The following is a 20,128-nucleotide window of genomic DNA, read 5'->3' as shown; positions in this document are numbered from 1 at the left end:
ACTCAAACCATTGCCAGGGTCCCCTGTCTAACGTATGATCTCTCCCTGCCTTGCTTTCCAATGTTTCCCTTTCATATCAACTGATGCCTTGATCTCTTTTCCACAACTTTCTATGCCCAAAGAAACTGCAGAAGGCTTTGCAAGATAAATCAGTCATGACTAAAAATGTCCTTATTTGTGTTAAGCTGCTGCTCTCTACATCACCATCCTTATTCTGCAGGTGCTGCTCTATTGGTGCACGAAAATGAGCCTGAAATCTTCTTCTCAATTATCCCAGTTGATTCCTGTGTTTCCCCCCTCACCCACTTATGTATCAGTAGCTTTGAAATGTGGGTTTTGCCTCCAAAGATCCTTCTGTTATAATCATCCCACTTTACTTTGCACAAACTTCTCAAATTATTTTTCTCTTTGACCTTCTCACTTTTTTTCTGTTTGTTCGCCCCTCTATAGACCCCTCCTTTTGGGCTGTTGCTCATTTTCATCTTTTTTCTCACAATATTCCAGTTCTCTTGTGTTCACTAGCTCTTTCTTCCTTGGAAGTCCATCTTAACCTTAATAGCGTCAAATTAATTTCCTCTGCACATTTTCTCCAATGCCTCTTTCCTGCACATGTCTAGAACCTCTTCCAGTTTGCTTCGACCACTAGTTTGTTTTCCTAATGTTCTTTCCTCACCAAAAGGTCTCTACCTCACACCTAAATAGCAAAGACATCACTGAATGTATGCACCCACCTTCTTGGCCCCCACCGCCCTCTTCATTCCCACCATTGCAATTTCCATGACATTTGGTCATCTTGCAGTTGTCCATACCATTCTCCTGAAGCCAGTTCTGCATCATCATCATCACCTGCTGTGATTCTGCCTGGTCTCCTCTTTTGTTCTCACCTTTTGGACAGGCCCATTCACCTCTACTAAGCATTGATATACTTCAGTTGTCTTTCACTGGCTCTCTTATGTATATATGGAGTAAACATTGTTAGGTGTGACCCATTCTCTTGTGAGTGAGGCACCACTAAAAACCTCCAGGTCACACCATCAGACACATCTTGGGAACATTTCGGAACTCTTAGGGTGCATTCATTTTTTACACATCCTAGTACTCGTTGGAGGATCAATACCTTTACTACTGATCTTTTGACACACAAAAACAGCCATGAGTCTTTTCAAATGAAGCGACACATACATGTTTGTTTTTTATGGCTATTTTCCTAGATATCTACCACTAACCATCATGCTTCCGATATAGGTTTCGCTACTCTCCCAAGTGGTAGAGTACATACAATAGAATATGGAGGCATTCTGGCACCTTCTTTAATTCAGTATTTATTAAAACGATAAAGGCGATGCTCCGTGGGTGGGCGGATAATCATCCATTTGCCCTCACAGGCCATTTCTTGGGCGAAGCGTGGTAAGGTACAGTGACCTGACGTTTACACTCTGCAGAAGATCTCTGTTCGCTTTCAGTTTATTTTCAGATGTGGGTACTGAATGTGGGAGGATTACCTATGGCTTAAAGTTCCCACTGGAGCTGTACCAGAAATGCTAGACAATAAAATGTAGAGCACAAACTTATTGAATTGTGCTAGCTTCATATGAGGGAGTATCAGTCCGTGGAATAAAAATATATTAATTGTTTGACACCTGAACTTTCTATAAAAACTTCAACTAAATGCGCCTCAATTTAGAATTTAAAAATGAACTCCAGTGACATGCAGATTTCATATTTTCTTGCCTTGAAATGATGTATTTCATTGATGAGCCAAAAAGTTCTATACAATTGGTCAAAATAAACTCATTAGTAACCTCACTGTTTCCCATTATGTATCACATTTGTTTCAAATGTTCTTTATTTTACTAATTTATAATATTAATATCAAGAAGCAGGCTCTTTACTTTTACAAAATGGCACTACACAATAGTGCTGCAACTCATGGTTTTAGGCTCTTATTTTCATTATACAACTATTTATATTTTATTTTATTTTTATTGTTTATATTTATATAGCACACAAACAGCTCAGGGGCATCGAGGCGCTGTTCCATGGAAAGCTGAGTTACATAGGGCGTCAGAGACGCTGTTGGAATCAATATAAGATTATATATAACACGCAGAAAGTTTGCAGAACTTTCTGTGCGCCGCGCTTTTGTAATACCACGAATATTATCTCTAGAAGTTCAGACCACAATGAGTCTTCCTGTGCTGTATAAACGATCCCTTGCCCTGACAGAAACATTGACCGGCATGTGTGTTTTGTCTAGGATTGACTTGCCGTGTCCCAGGGGCTGGTGGGGAAACCCCGTCTGCGGTCCATGCAACTGTGAAGTCAGCAAAGGGTTTGATACCGACTGCAACAAAACGAGCGGAGAGTGCCGGTGTAAGGTAAGCACTGACGCTGCGCTTGCTCTGGAATTCGGAGTGTAAATCCTGGGAAATGTCCAAATGCTTTCTGTGCGTTTAGTCTTGGAATGATCCCATCAACAGTATCCGTCCCTGTGTTATATCCATCATTCAAAGCCTACTCCAGGAGAGTGTGAAAGCTTCAGAGGCCCAAAATAGAATTTAATATACTGCTTTACAGGGTGGTAAAAAGACAAGTGGGAGCGCTTTTCTTGCTGGAAGAAGCGCTTTAGAGCATACATTTGCAAGCCAGTCTATAAAAAGTACTGCTCCATACATAAACACCATTTACTCTAACATACTGAAACTTGTCAGGTGTGAGCTTGGAGTATGACAGCAGCAGTGTGACATCATCATTTGATGTTTGTAGTACTGAGCATTTTTTACAGGCTGTATGTTTCTGAAAATAGAGGGGCAACGCATGTGGAAGCTATTTTACATAGTCACTGGTCATCCTGAAAGCCTGGTGTGGTATTTGCTCTCAAGGGCCCCTGCCGCAATGACTCAATGAGGGAACCCTGCCTTATTGATATTGATATTGATATTTTATTTCTATCGCGCTCATACACAAGTGTTTCAGAGCGCGACAAGGCAATGGAAGGGGAACGGGAGAACAAAAACAACGATCTTACTAGACCCAGTGACATTGAGAACATGCAAGTGCAGGGTAGAGGGGGAAGCGGGAGAAGTGCATAGAAGGGGGAACAAAAGGAGAGTTCGGAGCGAGAAGCAAAAAACAAAAATAATAATAAAATAATAAATATAAAGGCAACAAACAATGGGAGTGCAGCCAGCAAGTGGCAAGTGCTGGCTTTATGGCAGTAGGCCATGTAGGTCTGAAAGTGCAGGAAGAAAAGGGGAGGGCTGTATGGGTACAGATACAGACCCCAGTGCAGGGGGTGGCCCGGAGGCAGTGCGTGAGGGTGGCAAGATGAGCAGGTACTTGGGCCCAGAGGACAGAGGGTGGCCAGGTGCATGGTGCTGAGGGAGAGTAGAATCAACAGGGGAGAGGAGAGGAGAAGGCAGAAGCAAAGAGGAAGGTTTTGAGGTGCTTCCAGAACCGGAGATGGTTCTCCTCAAGTTTTAGAGTGGCAGGGAGGCTGTTCCAGAGGGAGGCCCCAGCCGAAGACAGAGATCTACCCCCAGCTCATTTCTTTGAGAAACGACTGACCCTGAGGGAGTTAGAGGTAGAGGAGCAGAGTGCTCGAGGTGGGAGGTATTTGCAGAGGGATAGCTGAAGGTGTGTTGGGCCCAGGCCCCAGAAAGCCTTGTGGACAATGCAGATGGTTTTGAATTTAATCCTTGCATCCACTGGGAGCCAATGGAGAGATTTCAGAGCTGGAGAGATACGATCCCAGGGCTTGAGGCCAAGGACAAGTCTTGCAGTCCTGTTCTGGATAAATTGTAGAGGGTGGAGGGTAGAGGCAGGTAGATTAAGAAAGAGGCTGTTGCAACAGTCCAACTTAGAGAGAACCAGAGCTTGGGAGACAGTGAGCTTCTGGGGGAATGAGAGGAAAGGAAGAATACCTCTGAGGAGGTGCAGTAGGTTGTTTGACTTTTTTGATACATCAGCGATGTGGGCGTAGAAGGAGAGTGTGGAATCAAAGGTGACACCAAGGTTCTTGGCCTCGCAGGTGGGGATAGGAGGAGGGTCAAGGGAGGCCGGCCAGAAAGTGAGGGGAAAGGAAGGTGATGGTGTGCCAATGAGTAGTATCTCTGTCTTGCTGGCATTAAGACAAAGATTGTTGGCGGCACACCAATCTTGAATAGCAGTTAGGCAATCAGTGATGAGAGAGGTGGAGGAGGTGGCTGAGGGCAGCCTTAAAATGAGTTGAGTGTCATCTACGTAGCACTGGTAGTTTGAGCAGAAAATGGCAATACAGCGGGCGACAGTTGCCAGGTATTGGTTGAAAAGCCAGGGCGAGAGGTTAGACCCCTGGGGAACACCACAGGTGGAGAGGAAGACAGATGATAGGAAGGACCCAAGTTGGACCTGGGAGGGTCGATCAGAGAGGAAAGAGGTCAGCCAGGCCAGAGCCTGATCGGTGATGCACAAGTTATCCCGAAGATGGTTGAGCAGGATGGTATGGTTGGCCGTGTCGAATGCAAAGGAGAGATCAAGTAGGATGAGAACAGAGGGAATGCTAGAGTCAAGGTTGGAAAGCAGATCTTCATGGATGTTCAGGAGAGCAGTTTCCATGCTTCTGCCAGATCTGAAGCCAGACTGATGGTCATGGAGACAGCCAACAGAATCAGAATGGAGGTTTAGCTGAGAGATGGCCAGCTTTTCAAGGTGTTTGCCTAAGAAGGGGGTAATGGAAATTGGGCGATAGTTGGCCGGACAAGAGGGATCCGCTGTGGGTTTCTTGAGGAGAGGATGCACAAGGGAGTGCTTAAGAGGGGGAGGGGAAGGATCCTGAGGCAAAGGAGTGGTTGCAGAAGTCGGCAAGGGCCAGAGAGAGGGTATCAATGTGGTCCTTGAGAGTTTTAGAGGAACAGGGATGAACCTGTTTTGACGAGGCTTTCTTAGATCGGACTTGTTTAGTGACCTCATCACGGGAGAAGAGAGGAAAGGAAGAGAAGGAGGGTGGGGGGGGTGGCTGGAAGAGGGTCAGTGAGTACCGATGGAGAGGGGAGAGCAGAGGGAGTGGAGGAGAGCGTGGACAGTATGTCCTTGGTTTTTGAGATAAAGTGTGAGGCCAGGGCATTGCAAAGAGCCTGAGAGGCAAGGGGAGGGGTAGAGACTGCAGCACGGTTGGCAAGTTCCTTACAAATTTTAAAGAGTTTGGCCGAGCTGTTAGATGCCGCAGAGACACAGGCTTGAATGTGGACTCTCTTCTTGGTACGGACAGAGAGGCGTTATTGCCTTTGGAGTAGGCGACAGGCCAGTTTGTCAAAAGATGAGCAGGAATCCCTCCATTTTCTCTCAGCCGCCCTACACCTACGTTTAAGTGTAGCTATGTCCGAGTCATACCAGGAATTGCACTTGGCTTTGGACTTCAGGCGGATCCTCATGACAGGGGCAAGAACATCAAGAGTATCAGAAATAGAGGAATAGAGAGAAGACAGGGCTGTGTCAGGGTGCGAGTCAGCCAGAGGAAGAGGAGGTGGGGAGAAGGTGGAAGTAAAAGCCTCGACCGACACACGCTTCATGGCCCGGATGTCCAGGAAGGTAGGTGGTAGTGTTGGGATAGGTTTGGCTTGGGGGGAAGAGAGAGATGAGAGGAGAGGAGGTAGTGGTCACTCCAGTAGAGGGGAGTGGAGAGAGGGATATATGGGGGGAGGCTAGAGGAGATCAAGACATCAAGTGTGTGCCCTGCAGAGTGCGTTGGGCCAGAGGGGAGGATAGAGAGGGAGAGGGAATCGCAGAGGTCGCTTGTTTGCAGGCATTTCATGGTAGTTAGCGCAGTAGTCAAGACTAGGCAATGCAATTCTCTTCTCTGTGTCTGCCGAGACTTGCATGAGCTGCCAGCTCAATAGGAAGGACATGTTAGGTGCTGTTAGCCTTTAATGCTATGCATGGACTGGGGCCGATGCCAATGGATCCCAGAGAAAAAGAGTTCTTGCACGAGTACCATGTTTCCAAGAATGAACCCAGGCGGGCACGGAGCCTGTAAGTGGTATCCGGATGTGGGGTGCCCCCCTTTCCACAGTCTGCGCCTGAAAGAACAAAAGACATCTGCTGTTCAGAGGTAATGTGTAAAAGTGTTTCCCAAACCTTTTTTTATTGTCCTTGACCTAACTATAATATCACAAAAATACCCAGAGTTTTGGAAAGTCCAGAACAGTGATCCAATCAGGTCGTCATTATGTGACTAGTGTGCCACAATGCACCTGCTCTCATCTGTTGGTTAAGTGACTGCCCTGTGCCCTGTCACCCAGCAGGCTTACAGAGAATGGACCTAATGTGATTGCCAACCAGCCTCACCACTTGTGTCCCTGTCTGGCCCCAGATGAGGCCTCAAGGGGCTCCCTTTGCCCTATTGAACGGCCATACATATGGCCCTATTGCGCCCTACAGTTCACTTCATCATGGATCAGACGCATGATAAGCCAGCAAAGCGATGTGAGCATAAAATGACAGGGATTAAACTTTACAAACACCTAATTTACGAAGTAAAGCTCCAGTATTTACATTTTTGTAAAGTGTTTGGTGCCCCTTTTAGAGTGAAGTAGTCATTAGACCATAAGAAAATAAAAAATAAACTGAATGAAAAATGTGACTTATGTTTATATGTTGATAAATAATTCTGTATAGGAAAAATAATTATGTTGCACAGGGCAGTAGATAGTGACTATGAATAATGTACTGGCAATAAAACCACAATATGTTATTGAGAACATTAGATTTACATATTAAACATGTAAGAAGACCACTTTCTTTTGTGTAAACGTTCAATCAGTACTTCTGTTATTTCAACAGAATCGGATGACTGTGTGATATACAGGGCTCAAGTCGAGGGTACACGCAGGGGGACGGAGTCCACCCACTTTATTCAGAGGGTGGACTCAGTCCCCCCCCAGATAAAATGAGAAACATTGAATGTCCTCTTTGAATTTATGAATTAAAGCCGACCTCAGGATCGAACCACAGTTGTCAGGTTTGCAGGTGGGACACTTCACCACTGCATTATATAACCTGATGAAAAATAAACAACTAAAGGTGAAATGTCCCATTTGGGTACTGCAAGTCCCAGGGAAAACATTTGTATTGGTTCTTGAAGTTTAAAACATGCACACTTTTTAAAGTTTTCAAAAACACTATTAGAAGAAAAATATTCTCTCTTGGTTTTGTGTGTGTGTTGATTTTATGAAAGGCAAATGCCATTCGTCTATTCAATTTGGGTGGTTATGCAAAGCCAGTTTAATGAAATGTGCATATTTCTCCTTGATATGCTATTTTCTGGCAACGTCACATCCCATTGCATTTGTTGATGAGTCCCCCCACTTTAATTTTTAGGACTTGACCCCTGGTGATATATTACTAATTCGTTTGCTTTCATTCACTTCACTTTGAATCGATTACGTAAAATTATGTTTTCAAACATTCTTTTGCCTCATTTCTTTTGGTTGTGTCTTCAGGATAACTACTTCCGGCCAGAGGACAGTGACACCTGCTACCCCTGTGACTGCTTCCCGTCTGGGTCTCATTTGCGTGGTTGTGACATGGAGACAGGGCAATGTCCCTGTAAACCTGGTGTGATTGGCCGACAATGCAATCGCTGCGATAACCCCTTTGCTGAAGTCACCAGTCAGGGATGTGAAGGTGCAGTACATTTTCAAGCTACTGTTGTAAAAGCAAATCTGTCACATGTGTTGTTCAACACTGATGATGCTTCACTGATATCCACTGTAGGCAGTCCTGGAAATGGAAACATTACTTTGGGGTCCCACCTCCTGTGGGAATGCAGGGGATGGGGAGTCTTCACGGTATGGTGTCATGTCAGGCAAATGGTATGCTTGTCAAAAGTGTATAAAAAAGCACAAAACTAATATAACACTTTGTTTTAAAGAGGGGAGTTGAAATGTACACAAAGCAGATTATAAATCAACCTAACAATATATAACTTTGAGGCGGGAAATCATATGAATGTAGCTTTAGGTTAACCATCCTGAATACAATTAACAGCAATGCAAAGTAACAAGTGCCACCAGAATTTGACTGTTTCAAACTCTACTGTCAATACTTAGAGACACAATGGGCCTCATTACGAGTATGGAGGTAGCCATGCCCTTAATAAGGGCATAGCTGCCTCCATACCGGGTTCCAGCTCCGGGTTCTGTGAATGAGGAATTACCGGGTCATTCCGACCTTGGAGGACCCGGTAATTTCTCATCCACAAACCCAATCCCCATTCCCATTTGAGCCCCCATATGGCTCAATGGGAATGCGGATGGAGCTAATAATGGGCCCGTTAATAATGTGCCCGTTATTAGCTCCTTGGTCCCCTTGCGGGACCCGCTAAGGACGTCTGGTCTGACCAGACATTCTGTGCAGGTCCCGCTAGGGGACCTCGTAATCAGGCATCCCGTAATGAACGGTGCCGGTCCCGTACCGGCACCCTTCATTACGGGAGTGCCAGCCTCGTAATGAGGCAGAATGAAAGAAAATGCATGATATGAACACCTGATTGTAGACATTGGGCCTCATTACGAGTAGGGCGGTAAGGGTTACCAGGCACCGGTAAGAAGACCAGTGCCGGTAATCCCTTACCGCCCTACTACGAGTTCCCTTAGCGGGTCCCTCCTTTAACGCCTGGTCAGGCGTTATGGACTGGACCCGTTAAGGGAAATCAGAGCCAATAACGGTACCGCAATTTGCGGTACCGTTATTAGCACCTTCCCCATTCCCATTGAGCCCTATGGGGGCTCAAATGGGAATGGGAAATGGTTTGGTGAATGGGAACTTACCGGTCCCGCCAAGGTCGGACTGGACTGGTAAGTCCCCATCTCACCAAACCGGACACGGTACCGTTATTGGTGGCAGTCATGGTGCAAATAGCGCCATGACTACCACCAACCTCGTAATGAGGGCCATTGTTTCATAACACATGCAGCTTTACGTAGCCTTCCGATTTCTACTCACCCAAAGGGTACCCCTCTTAATGAACATGACACAGACTAAAGTCAGCAATAAAATTCCTCTGATTGTAATGTCTACAGCAATCTGCTGTTACACTAAGAAGCTTAACTGCAAAGCAAAAAAAAGAGACACCAAGGAGCGCTTCTCTGAGCTCATACTGTATGAGCGCTGAGTGCAGCTGATCATTGCAGCTACAGTGTTGTTTAGCGGATGGGACATGTGATTTTGGTTTATCCGCATATGGGATCTGAAGAAATAATGTGTATTTGATTGTGGATCAGGAGAACTCTTGCCCATTTCCTGCACAGGTTATAGGTTATTTTTGTAATTCTTCCTAGTTAGTGAATGCAATGAGATTAAAGGAACACTAGGGTACCCTTAATTGCCTCCAACATATTGCCACACAAATTACATGCAATTTTTCTGAAATCTCATTCAGTAACTTGCATGTCCAATCAGCTTCCACATAAAGATTGTACCCGTTTGCATAATACATGAGAAAGGACCAGAAAACTGGACCTAGCTAGATGGGCAATTAGCAGACGCCTCTTTCAGTATAGCACAAGACTTCCGAGTTGTGTGTTTTGGATATAAAAAGTCATATGTCAGCATACAGACTGCTTCATTTCAAAGCACTCCTTGAAACAATTATTCTACTTTTCAAACAATGTCACCAAAAAGAAAGAATACTAGTTAGACAAGGGTCCTTGATTGGCATGCATTATCCCATGCCGCAATGTTCCTGGTGTGCATAACATAGCATAACAGGGTGTCACTATTTCCTCATCCTCATGGGGGGAATGTCATTATTTTTGTACAGAACACGTCAATAAATGAATCTTCTCTAGGTGCGTATGTGAATTTGGGGCTCATAGGGTACTGGATTGAAAGCACAGATAGTCCAGTGGTAGCTCACCCAAACTGTAACCAGTGTGTATGTTATGTTATTGTGCATTTGTATAGTTCCTCCTGCCATATTTTATGGTGTCAAATCACTTTGCCTGTCAGAGAGGATGGAAGTATGATGGAACATTCAGTAGGGATAGGCAGAAACAAAGTCAGGTAGAGAGTTGAGATGAGGGCACAGGAAGGCATGAGATGAAAAAAGTAGAGGAGCTATGTGTACAATTGGACCGAATTTATTGTGGGATTCAACTGTATTATATGGGGCGCAGCTCCAAGAGGAGAGATAGTTGAAGAGGAGGTGAGGAATGTCTGGAAATTATTCACTGCATGATGAGACTGGGCATGTTGAAGCTATGCCCAAGAAAACACAGACGGTAAAACCCTTTTGCTTCCTTCTCTAGGCCTCCAACAACATTTGGGAGGGGTTGTGTGTCAGAAGTACAAATTTGCCAAGTTTGCAAAAGCTCCTTGAAAAGCAAGCAAATAAAACCTCAAATTATTTTGGTTCCCTCCATTATGGCATGGTTACCAAAAATCTGGGCTTGTGCGCAAAGAGCTTAAGGACACAAAGCCTGTCTATGGGCAGACTTTGGGCCTTCTACCGTGTCATGGCGAGCCAAGGCATGTAGAAAACCATGGCCAAGAAAACAGCATGCAAAACCCCTCTACTAACACCCCCCAAACGTCCAGGTTCTAAATATGGGTAAACTGGAAGGAGATACGAGCACATTTAACTGAGGGTTGGATTTCACCCACGGCTTCCTTGGGGGCCGAAGCCCCAGTCCGTACTTCCTAGAGGTTCCTGAATCCTACTATATTGGTGTGTGAGGCAGGAATCCTCTTAGGCGGAGGATGGGTGCTTATAGAAGTTAATTTACAAAATCTGTCCTTTGACTAGCCTTCTCATCCTCAGCTTCAATTACTGTGTATTGTTAATAGAGAGCATCATGTGAATGTTAGGTCAAAATAGGGTTGTTTGGTCTAATGAACAGATTATCAAGTCTACCTTCTTTTTGTTTTTTTGCTAATATAAGTGGTCGCTACCAGCTGTTTTATGGCTGCTTCAAAATCACTTTAAAATTACAGATTAAAAGCAAAATATAATGAAACCTCATCATAATATAACATTAGCTAACCAGCTAGTATAAAACCAAACTAACATTATAACTCCTCACCCACCAAAAAGGAGTGAACGAGTACATACAGTAGCACTCAGATAGATTCTAGTTAACGTGCATTTAGCTTTGGGAAAAGAACACTTTGATCCCAGCAGTTTAACGGTATAGCATAACATAACACAGTGTAGCATACCAAACCTAATTCAGTGTAGCACTTTTAAAACAGGACTAGCCATAGATAACATAGCTTAATGCAGGCACATATCAAAACATGCTCACACACTCTCTTTTCTCCAGAGTCACCACACTGCTGTGGAGTGCTGAAGAGAGTTAATTCTACTTCATTTCTAGACCACGCTGCATGTACTGGCAACAAGAATGCCCATAGACTGCCAATCTGATGGTATAGACATATTGACCCTCATTATGGCTATCACAGAGAGTCAAAGATAATCACACTGGCTTTGTTTTTCTGCCTTCCAGTGATCTACAATGGATGCCCGAAAGCATTTGAGGCTGGCATTTGGTGGCCGCAGACCAAGTTTGGACAGCCGGCCGCAGTACCATGTCCCAAGGGCTCTATCGGTAAGTGGGAGGAAATATGAATAATGCTGGAGAGTCGCGAATGAGATGTCTGCACCCGCAAATCCCCAGCGTTGCAGGGTGCACTTCATGAAAATGTGTTAATTGAGTGCATTGTTTTAAAACATAGACAGTGTTTGAAAGTATTTACTTCTAAATATTATGCTTGTTTTTTGCCTCTGTTATAGGACCTGTTCATTATGTTATCATATTTCTTCTAACTCTAACACTGCAGAATTGCGCAGTGAGAGTGATACATTGACATGTTCTTTTTAAAGACCTTCCTAAGTCCAGCACATCATTGAATATTAAACACTAGAACTTCACTTATGTTGCAGGTAAGGGCAGTAACCTTGAGGGGTTTGGTAATCATAAATTCCAGCCAGCAGTGTGACTACTGGGCTAACAGCTGTGCCTAGGCCACCACTCATAACAGACTGTACATCTAATCCATCAGAGGGATCTGTGGGTGGAGTATACCCAGTTGACAGAGAACCCACCAAGGGTCAGGGGTAGAGCACAATGGCATGGTGGCTTTCACCATGCTAGTGCACTTAGCCTCCAGCCTCTAGCTGCACCTTAATACATTTTGGTGTTACAGGATCTGCAGAACCAGCAAATCATTGCCTAAAGTAAACCTTACTTCAAGCTGAAGGGAACTATTGTGGTTCTTTTACTGGTCACCCTCAGGCTCCCCAACATTTCTACCGAGTAGGAAAAAAAATAGGATTGTGTTTTACTCTAATGTAGACCCTTGCGTTCATATGCATTGACAGAAATTTTGTAATTTGTTTGAAGTGCACTCATTAGCGCTGCTTTGTGTATATTTATGACATTACACAATACATCTCTGAATTAATAAAATCATTATGAAATGTAAGGGTGTCGAAGAAGGAAGCTGACACAGAGGTGGCATGCTGTTGGTTATAGACTTTTATCTGTGGGTAAAAGTCCCTCGCTATCCCTTTTTCTAAAAGCAGTTTCCCTGCCTCAACATTAATACTAGCGGGGTCTTTCAGAATGTCCATCAAATCAAAACACCACCGTCTTGTGTCATGATATACTTCTAGGCCACTACAACTAAAAGGATAAAATAACGGAAAGTTCTTTATCCAGGAGAATGTCTCCCTTCTCCTGATGGTGAGAATAGTGTTCAAAAAGAATGTTTTCTTGCAACAGAAATATGCCAGGAGAATGACTCCCTTCTCCTGGTATTTCTTGGCACACTTCACAACTAGGCCAGGGGGAATGACTCCATTCCCCCTGTGTCTTTAGCACAACTCCTAGTTTGGTACCAGGAGAATGGCTCTATTCTCCTGGTATTGCTTGGCACAGTTCACAACAAGGCCAGGGGTATTGACTCCTTTCCCCTGGTGCCTGTAGAGTATGTTGCAAGAGCTTTGGCCCTTTCTCCAGGAGAATTACTCCTTTCTCCTGGTGTCTCAAAAGTTATTTCTCACAACCATCAGCTTGATTTACCCCTTGCCACTCTGTTTTGTTGTTAGCAAAGTCCCAAATCCCTCTATGCGGATCACTGATTATTATTATTACTGAGTTCAGTGCCGCCACTACAAGAAGGAAATTATCCTTGCTTGCTCAATTCCCTTTGGTTGGGATCCCAGACCCTCCTCTGGTGGTCAGTGGGTTTATGGTCACTACTGCGAAGAGGAATTTCTCCTCTGATGCTTGGTTTATGTTGTTTAGGGTCTCTAAACATTCTCTGGTAGTCAGTGGACTCATGGTCACCACTGTGACAAGAAGGTTCCCCTCAGATGGTTGGCTGATGCCCATTAGGGTCTACAACCCTTTTCTGGTGGTCAGTGCTTTGCGCTCAGGTCTGCATCAGCTGGTCCTGCTGAGAACTTCTTCCTTGCCTTGCCGGCATCCTCCGCTCTTCTCAGACTCTGGTATGCCCACGGCATTTTGAAACTACAGCTGGTTTCCATGCCTGTTGCCTCTCCTGGCTTTGTTTAGCAGCTTGGAGTCCATACTTATACAGTGTTGCCAGTCCCGCCCTGGCGGATTGTAAAAGTCCTTTGTTTTTGTTGATAACTTAATCTTCATGCCTTCTCAAGGCCACCTCACACCAGTACTAGCACCGTCAATGACTTTCATGTCTCCTGTGCTCTTCTTCTTCCTAGTACTTCTGGTTTTAGCTTCATCCCCAGTATTACAAAAGTACATTGTTTTACTTTCAACAAAATGGTTCTGAACAGTGCCGAAGGCTAGGGAATGTTGGGGGGTGACAGCAATGGCCTGCACTCTGGGTGATTGCCCTTGTCCCCACAGGAGGAGTCACTCTCCATGAGGTCATCCTCCAGTTGACCACCCCTAGGGGAACTATTGGGTAGCAGTCGCCCCTCCGTAGCCTCATGGAAAAGGGTTCCCCACTAGGGAGAAGTGACAACACCTTGTGAATCGTCACAGAATAGAATATTGCTACCATAATGTTAGATAGCCCTAAGTATGCCACATACTGATGTCTTTATACATTTAGTGAGGTATCTACGTAATGTAAATTAGCGTCCAGCACTGTCATTTATGCGATCAACCAGTATTGATCTAGAAGTGCAGCCCACCTCTTGCACTATCTCCCAGTCTAGGGACAGAATGTCTGCTGGTGCCAGAGGCAGCTCTCTGATAATGAATTTGAAAACAATGGTCTTCTGTGGTCTCGGGCACCGCTGCAGATTTACTTCCATGTCTGTCATTCAGCTATTTCCAGCTCATGTAATCGGATGGATTATGAACTGCAGAAGACAGTACTTTAGTCCTGTTCTAAAATGTACTTTTTCATCCATGGCCTTTGCCAATTAACCCTTGACAGCAGTGTACTATGCGAACTCATACAAAGGTCTTTAGTTCAGGTATTAACGTGAAGGAGATGGAAAGATATCATTCAGCAGGTTTAGCAGAAGGCCACCATGTTTCATGACTGATTCATGGTGCATCCCAGCACAGCGAACAGCTCTGATCAGAAATCTTTTTACATTTTATTCCCAGTGTGTTGTACATTTTGTTGCCAGTTGCTGGAGGAATAACAAAGGTGCAACGTTGGTTTGGTGTGTGGCCTTTTGAGACAACACGCTCCTCTATTTGAAATGAAAGAATTAACCCTGAAGAAGCGACCAGCGTGTTTCTAAACGGTAATTTGCCGATCCATTTGTGTGTCCGCAGCAGTAATTTCTGGAAGCACTCTCCGTGCCATGCAGTGTGTCCGCTGGGCATTCATTGCCGCTCTACTGTTTACCTGTCACATGGAGGCACATGCATACAGGCCACAGGGGCAGAGGCAAGGATTCCCACACAGCATGATTGTTTCTGCTATAATGGCAGAGCCGATTAAAGTTTGTACCGCAAATACGTGTCTTGATGTTGAAGGATATTAGTTAGGAACCAAAAGAGTTCCTAGATACTATTAACTGGAATAAGCGATGTAGACAAGAAATCCGTTGACTATCTGTTTACATTATTGAAATTATAAACATATAATCTGCTAGTAAGACGCTCAAGGCCTTTGTTTTTTTCAGTTGTCGTTCAATCACAAAAACGCCCAGTGGATCCGAGAAACTGATCAGATGGGGGGGTATGTTTTCCCTTTTGAACAGAAAAAAGAATGTATTCATTGATGGTGTTGGGGTTAGAAAATGTATTTTAGGCAATCCATAATCTGTGTATATGTGCCTAATAATTGTGCTTTTGAGCTGCCTTCTTAGGGGTTTAGAATGCATAGGGGAGGAAGGATAGCCCTGGGGCAACACGTTTGTCTTGGAAGCAAGACAGCGCAGTGCAACATAGGTTTGAATCCCGATCCTGCACTTAGAAACCACTCGCTGGTATTAAGCGTATTATAAAAGAACAACTATAATTATAGTTTCTTCTTTGAAAGCAAGTATCTTCGGGGTCAGTCATATGTCTCCCAATGTGCAGAACCTCGATGTTAGGGAGGTTTTTCCACAGCCCAATGGTGAGGGGTGAACTATCTATCCTAAGGGTACACAGGGTGCCAACCAAAAGATAAACCAACGTCTCTATATTGGTAGCTATGGCCGAACCTCAAGGGTTCATTCAATGGAGGTAAGAGGGCTGGTGGAGAGGTACAGTTAGTGCCAAACTGACACCCTAAAAGAAAAGACTACACATGTTTACTGACAAATATACACTTTTTATTTCGAATTTCACATACAGCAACTAATAGTTGAAATAAGATACCTTTAGGCTAAATGTAACACACAGTAAAACACAGTGCATGTATAAAACAGTAATGGGTCTAGGCAGACTCTTCCCACTCCTAAGCTAAATGTATGCATCAGGGTTATGTTTTCCTGATTTTGCTCACAGTTTTCCCACACCCGCCCGCTCTCCCTTCAAGTGCATTGACCCTGCGGCAGCGTTGCTGCCCTCCTCCCCACTCACCTTCTGCCACTCATGTTCATTTCTGGTCCTTTTCTCACTTACCTTATCACTCTTTTTCTTTTCTTTTTCCTTCTATCCTGTAACGGTGTTCCTGGTCAAGCACAGCTGTTCAGTTCTTTGGCACACAGAGGGGAGCACAGTTATCACTATATTGCTATCCGGGGGTGGGTGATCTTTTTTGGCAGCACCCCCATGACCCCTATCATTTTATATTTACCCTTGGGTGACTCCTCCCTAACCCCCTGTCTTATTTTTCTTCTCCTTTTTAAATTGTATTCTTTCAGCTCCCCTGCCCCAACGCCAACGCAACAACCCACCCTGCTCTCACTTGACACCATTGCTTCTGCAGGATCAACGTCCATGCAAAGATGATTGTGAAAAAGGGACCTGGTACCAAATATATGACCTATACCTGGTGGTAAACCTAATACATATAAGGCTAGGGAGTGGGGTGAAAAAGGGAACCCTAGACTGCTGTAAAATTCATTTACACATTCACGATCAGGACCTTCAAATGCCAGTAAATGATCAGTCCCAATACCCCCCAAAACCTCTAGCATATAGTAAAGACAGGGTACATCTAGGTAGACCATGTAACACACGTGACACCTAGAGGCAGAGGAGTTAGCAATTCACAAAAAGGCCCACAAAATCAGAATTGGGTTAGGCTTCCAGTATCCGAGATGGTATTATTACACTCCTAGATACAATTATACACAACATAACCAGCAATTATACGAAGTATTCTAGTACATTTCAGTAGACTTGAGGTATTTAAAACGATCCCCATAGGAAATAATGTGACAAAGTCCATAGGCAGAGCCTTGGTTTTGAGACAAAGGCAGGGAAGTACCTGATCTACCACACAGCTGCAGACAAAGAAGCAATGAACCAAGGGGACGTCGCAGAATATCCCTCCCCATAAAGAGCTTCAGTCACACTTTTGATTCTCAGATGACCAGAGAAGCATGGATGCAGAGCCCTATACGGGTCAATGGAAGTCAATGGCAAACCACTGCAGAGGGGTTCTGCAAAGCCTCACTACCCCAGGACACAAGAGGTTTTATGGAGCGATATCCCAGTATATATCATGGCCTGGAGGTAAATACTTAATGCGCCAGCCCATAGAAAAGCAGCAGTCCATTTTAATGGCAATTCCTCCAGCAATCCAGGTAGGAATCCCCTGAGATGAGGAAAGCACAAGATCTCCCCTCGATATGTGCATTCACTCATGGCTTGGCCTAAGCCAGAACTCCAGTCACACACCAGGTAGCCACACAAAGGGTTTGGCAGCAAACCAATAAGGTTGGCCCTGCAAACCCTCAGGTCCAACCACACTGGATGTGTACTGGCGCTGTCCGAGGAGCAGTTTAAATCACTTTAGAGGGAGCAGAGGTTGGCCAGAGTAAGGGATGGCCAGAAACCAAATGCCTGGGAGTCGGACTTACAAAATGCATTAGTATCCCAATGGCTGCCATACCAGTATATAGAGTATATAATTCAGTAAAACCGGCGGCACCCCTGGTGAAGCCAAGACCAAATCACAACTGCATCCAGCCTATGCCACAGCACCATTGTTGGGAGACATAATCACACTGGGGCCCAAATGGTGTGCTTACAAAGGTGCTATAGGACAGCACGTCAAAAAGGATTGCAGTGGCAGGGAGACGTTTCTGAAGTCACTGTGACCGCAAAAAGTATGTCAAACAGCCATGAAAACCAACAGGAAAAAGCAAAAGGTTTAGGGGTCCTATGAAATGGGACAGCAGAACCCTCATAGAGGGACCTCTGCCCTAACAGTTGTAATGTCATCTTGTGAATTGTGCAACAGTCCTTCACCTACTCCCTCACTGCCCAGAAGGCAGACTTTTTACACTGTAGTGATTGGTATTTTGGAGTGTATGGTTTCTTTTAATGTATTATGGTGGTGTGATGTAATAACGTTTATTGTGAAAAAGTGCTGTGTTTTTTTAGAACCTATTGAGTGTTGTGTTGTGCATTCTCTAACATGGACGATATAGACGATGCAAAACTGCCTATTTCTTGATGTCTTTAATGAGCAAGCCTGTCTCAACCCAATGCAAATGCCATGCTCACAACTGTTCTGCCACCTGGTTCATCAATGCTCCCAATGACTCTTCACTATGTTAACTACCTTGAAAACTGACATTTATCAGTTACACACTTGCCTCAGAGCATCTGGACTTCCCCAATGTCATGTCTTTCCTGTCTATATGCTCAAGCATTCTAAAAAATTGTATACTTTCACCTCTTTACCTTTTGACCTCCGAGCTGAATATGTGCAGCGATGGGGACAATACGTCTTTCCAGGCGAGTAGGAGTATACTGGTCCCGTATTGAGAATATCGGACCGTGCTTTGGCATTGAAAAGTACGGCTCTGAGCAAGGGAAGAACCCTTTGACTTGCTTTCTATTTCTTTACGATGCTCCGCAGTCCTCTCCATGAGATTGGTTTGGTTTGTAGTAGACCTTTTTATTATTCAATTAAATGTGTGGCTGCTTGTCGAGCCCTGTATTCAAAAAGCTCGCCCATGCTAGTCTGTATAGTGAACAGGTGCAGCCCCCAAGGGATATATTGCTTTCTAATTAACCACATTGTGTACTTGTCTCCAATCATTAGCTGAAAACTGAAACATGACAGTCTTCGAACAGGCAATAATCCATGTCATTATCAACAAAACAAGTAACATTGCCAATGATTGATTTAGTTCGTCTCCCGAGCCAATTTAATTCTTAATTCAGTGTCTACCCTTTTATATAGATATTTCTTTAGGGAAAATGTTGAGATCAATCAATAGTGGAGCGGGACCTTTAGCAACCCAAATGCCCCAGTTAAATTCTATCAAATTAATTTCTTTTCACGACCCCTCATTTGGATTATTGGCCATCCTAACAGATGTTTTACATTCAGTCTTGTTTTCTTCTGCATTTTTATTTTCAAGAAATTGAAACGTGTTTGGTTTTACATGTCTAACTTGTACAGTCCAAATTAAAAACGGTTTCTTTTTTTTAGGGAATGCTATTCGACACTGTAATGAGGAGAAAGGCTGGCTCCCTCCCGAGCTCTTTAACTGCACCACTAATTCATTCGTCTACCTCAAAACAATGGTATGGAATAGTATTGTCTTTTTTGGTAGAATCCCTGCTTAATGCTTGTAAAACCTGGTCTGCATTGGATGCGCCTGTACATAGTCCATGGCAATGATCTTGTTTCTAGTTTTATTGTATCGAATGCTGCAGTGTTGATGCCAGAATTCTCACAATTGATGTGTTAATCAGGAGAGTTATCTAATAATATACATAGTTTTGTAAATAGTATTAAATAACATTATTGTCGGTTTGCCACATTTAAAACACTATTTGCATTAGAGTTCCAAACGTGAGAGCCCTGCACTGGCTATTATACTGATAAATATTGAGGGCCACTTATTATCTACTAAAGTGTAGTAGAAGCACATCTTCACCTTTCTCAAAACCCTAAACATTGTTATTTCATACCTTTCAGGTGCGACTGTAGCCCTCAGACCCATTTGCCCTTTATGATGGTGTCTCTATGGGACAGTCACCTGAACGGTCTAGGTTCAGATCTCAGGACCTCGAGTCTAGGGGCCTCATTATAAGAAGTGCGGAATGGGTTTAACGGCGCCGGTAAACTCCGCACTATTACGAGGTTCCCTCGTGGTACCCGCTGTGGACGTCTGGTTTATCCAGACATCCATAGCGGGTTCCTCAAGGGAACCAGGGAGCTAACAACGGGCCCATTATTAGTGGGCCCGTTGTTAGCTCCCTTCCCATTCCCATTGAGCCCTATGGGGGCTCAAATGGGAATGGGGAAGGACCGGGCCCGGGTTCCCTGAAGGAGGAATTACCGGGCCCTCCAAACTCGGAATGGCCCGGTAATTCCCCATTCAGGGAACCCGGACACGATTTTGGAGACAGACATGGCGCCAATAGTGCCATGGCTACCTCCAAAGTCGTAATGAGGCCTTAGGCCTGGTAGGAGGGTATTATACTCACTCCTTTATAACTCCATGGGGGATGACTTCCTCAGAACCTTAATGTCCTGTGCCCCCTTAAGCCCCAACTGACTAGGGAACAAAGGGATT

At 44.4% G+C, this 20,128-nt stretch overlaps 1 protein-coding gene across 3 annotated transcripts in view; it reads left to right on the top strand.

Moving 5' to 3' along the window:
* Positions 1-20,128, top strand: part of CELSR1 (cadherin EGF LAG seven-pass G-type receptor 1) — a 526,468-nt gene that overhangs the window by 388,160 nt on the left and 118,180 nt on the right. For all 3 annotated transcript variants that reach the window (XM_069629236.1, XM_069629235.1, XM_069629237.1), the window contains exons 14-17: positions 2,258-2,378; positions 7,479-7,662; positions 11,487-11,588; positions 19,036-19,130. In XM_069629236.1, coding sequence (XP_069485337.1) covers positions 2,258-2,378; positions 7,479-7,662; positions 11,487-11,588; positions 19,036-19,130 — 502 coding nt within the window. The remainder of the gene's footprint in view (positions 1-2,257; positions 2,379-7,478; positions 7,663-11,486; positions 11,589-19,035; positions 19,131-20,128) is intronic.

Source organism: Ambystoma mexicanum, chromosome 12 (assembly GCF_040938575.1).
Source record: "Ambystoma mexicanum isolate Mex_15411 chromosome 12, UKY_AmexF1_1, whole genome shotgun sequence".
NCBI lineage: Eukaryota > Metazoa > Chordata > Amphibia > Caudata > Ambystomatidae > Ambystoma > Ambystoma mexicanum.
This window is presented reverse-complemented; position numbering and strand designations above follow the sequence as displayed.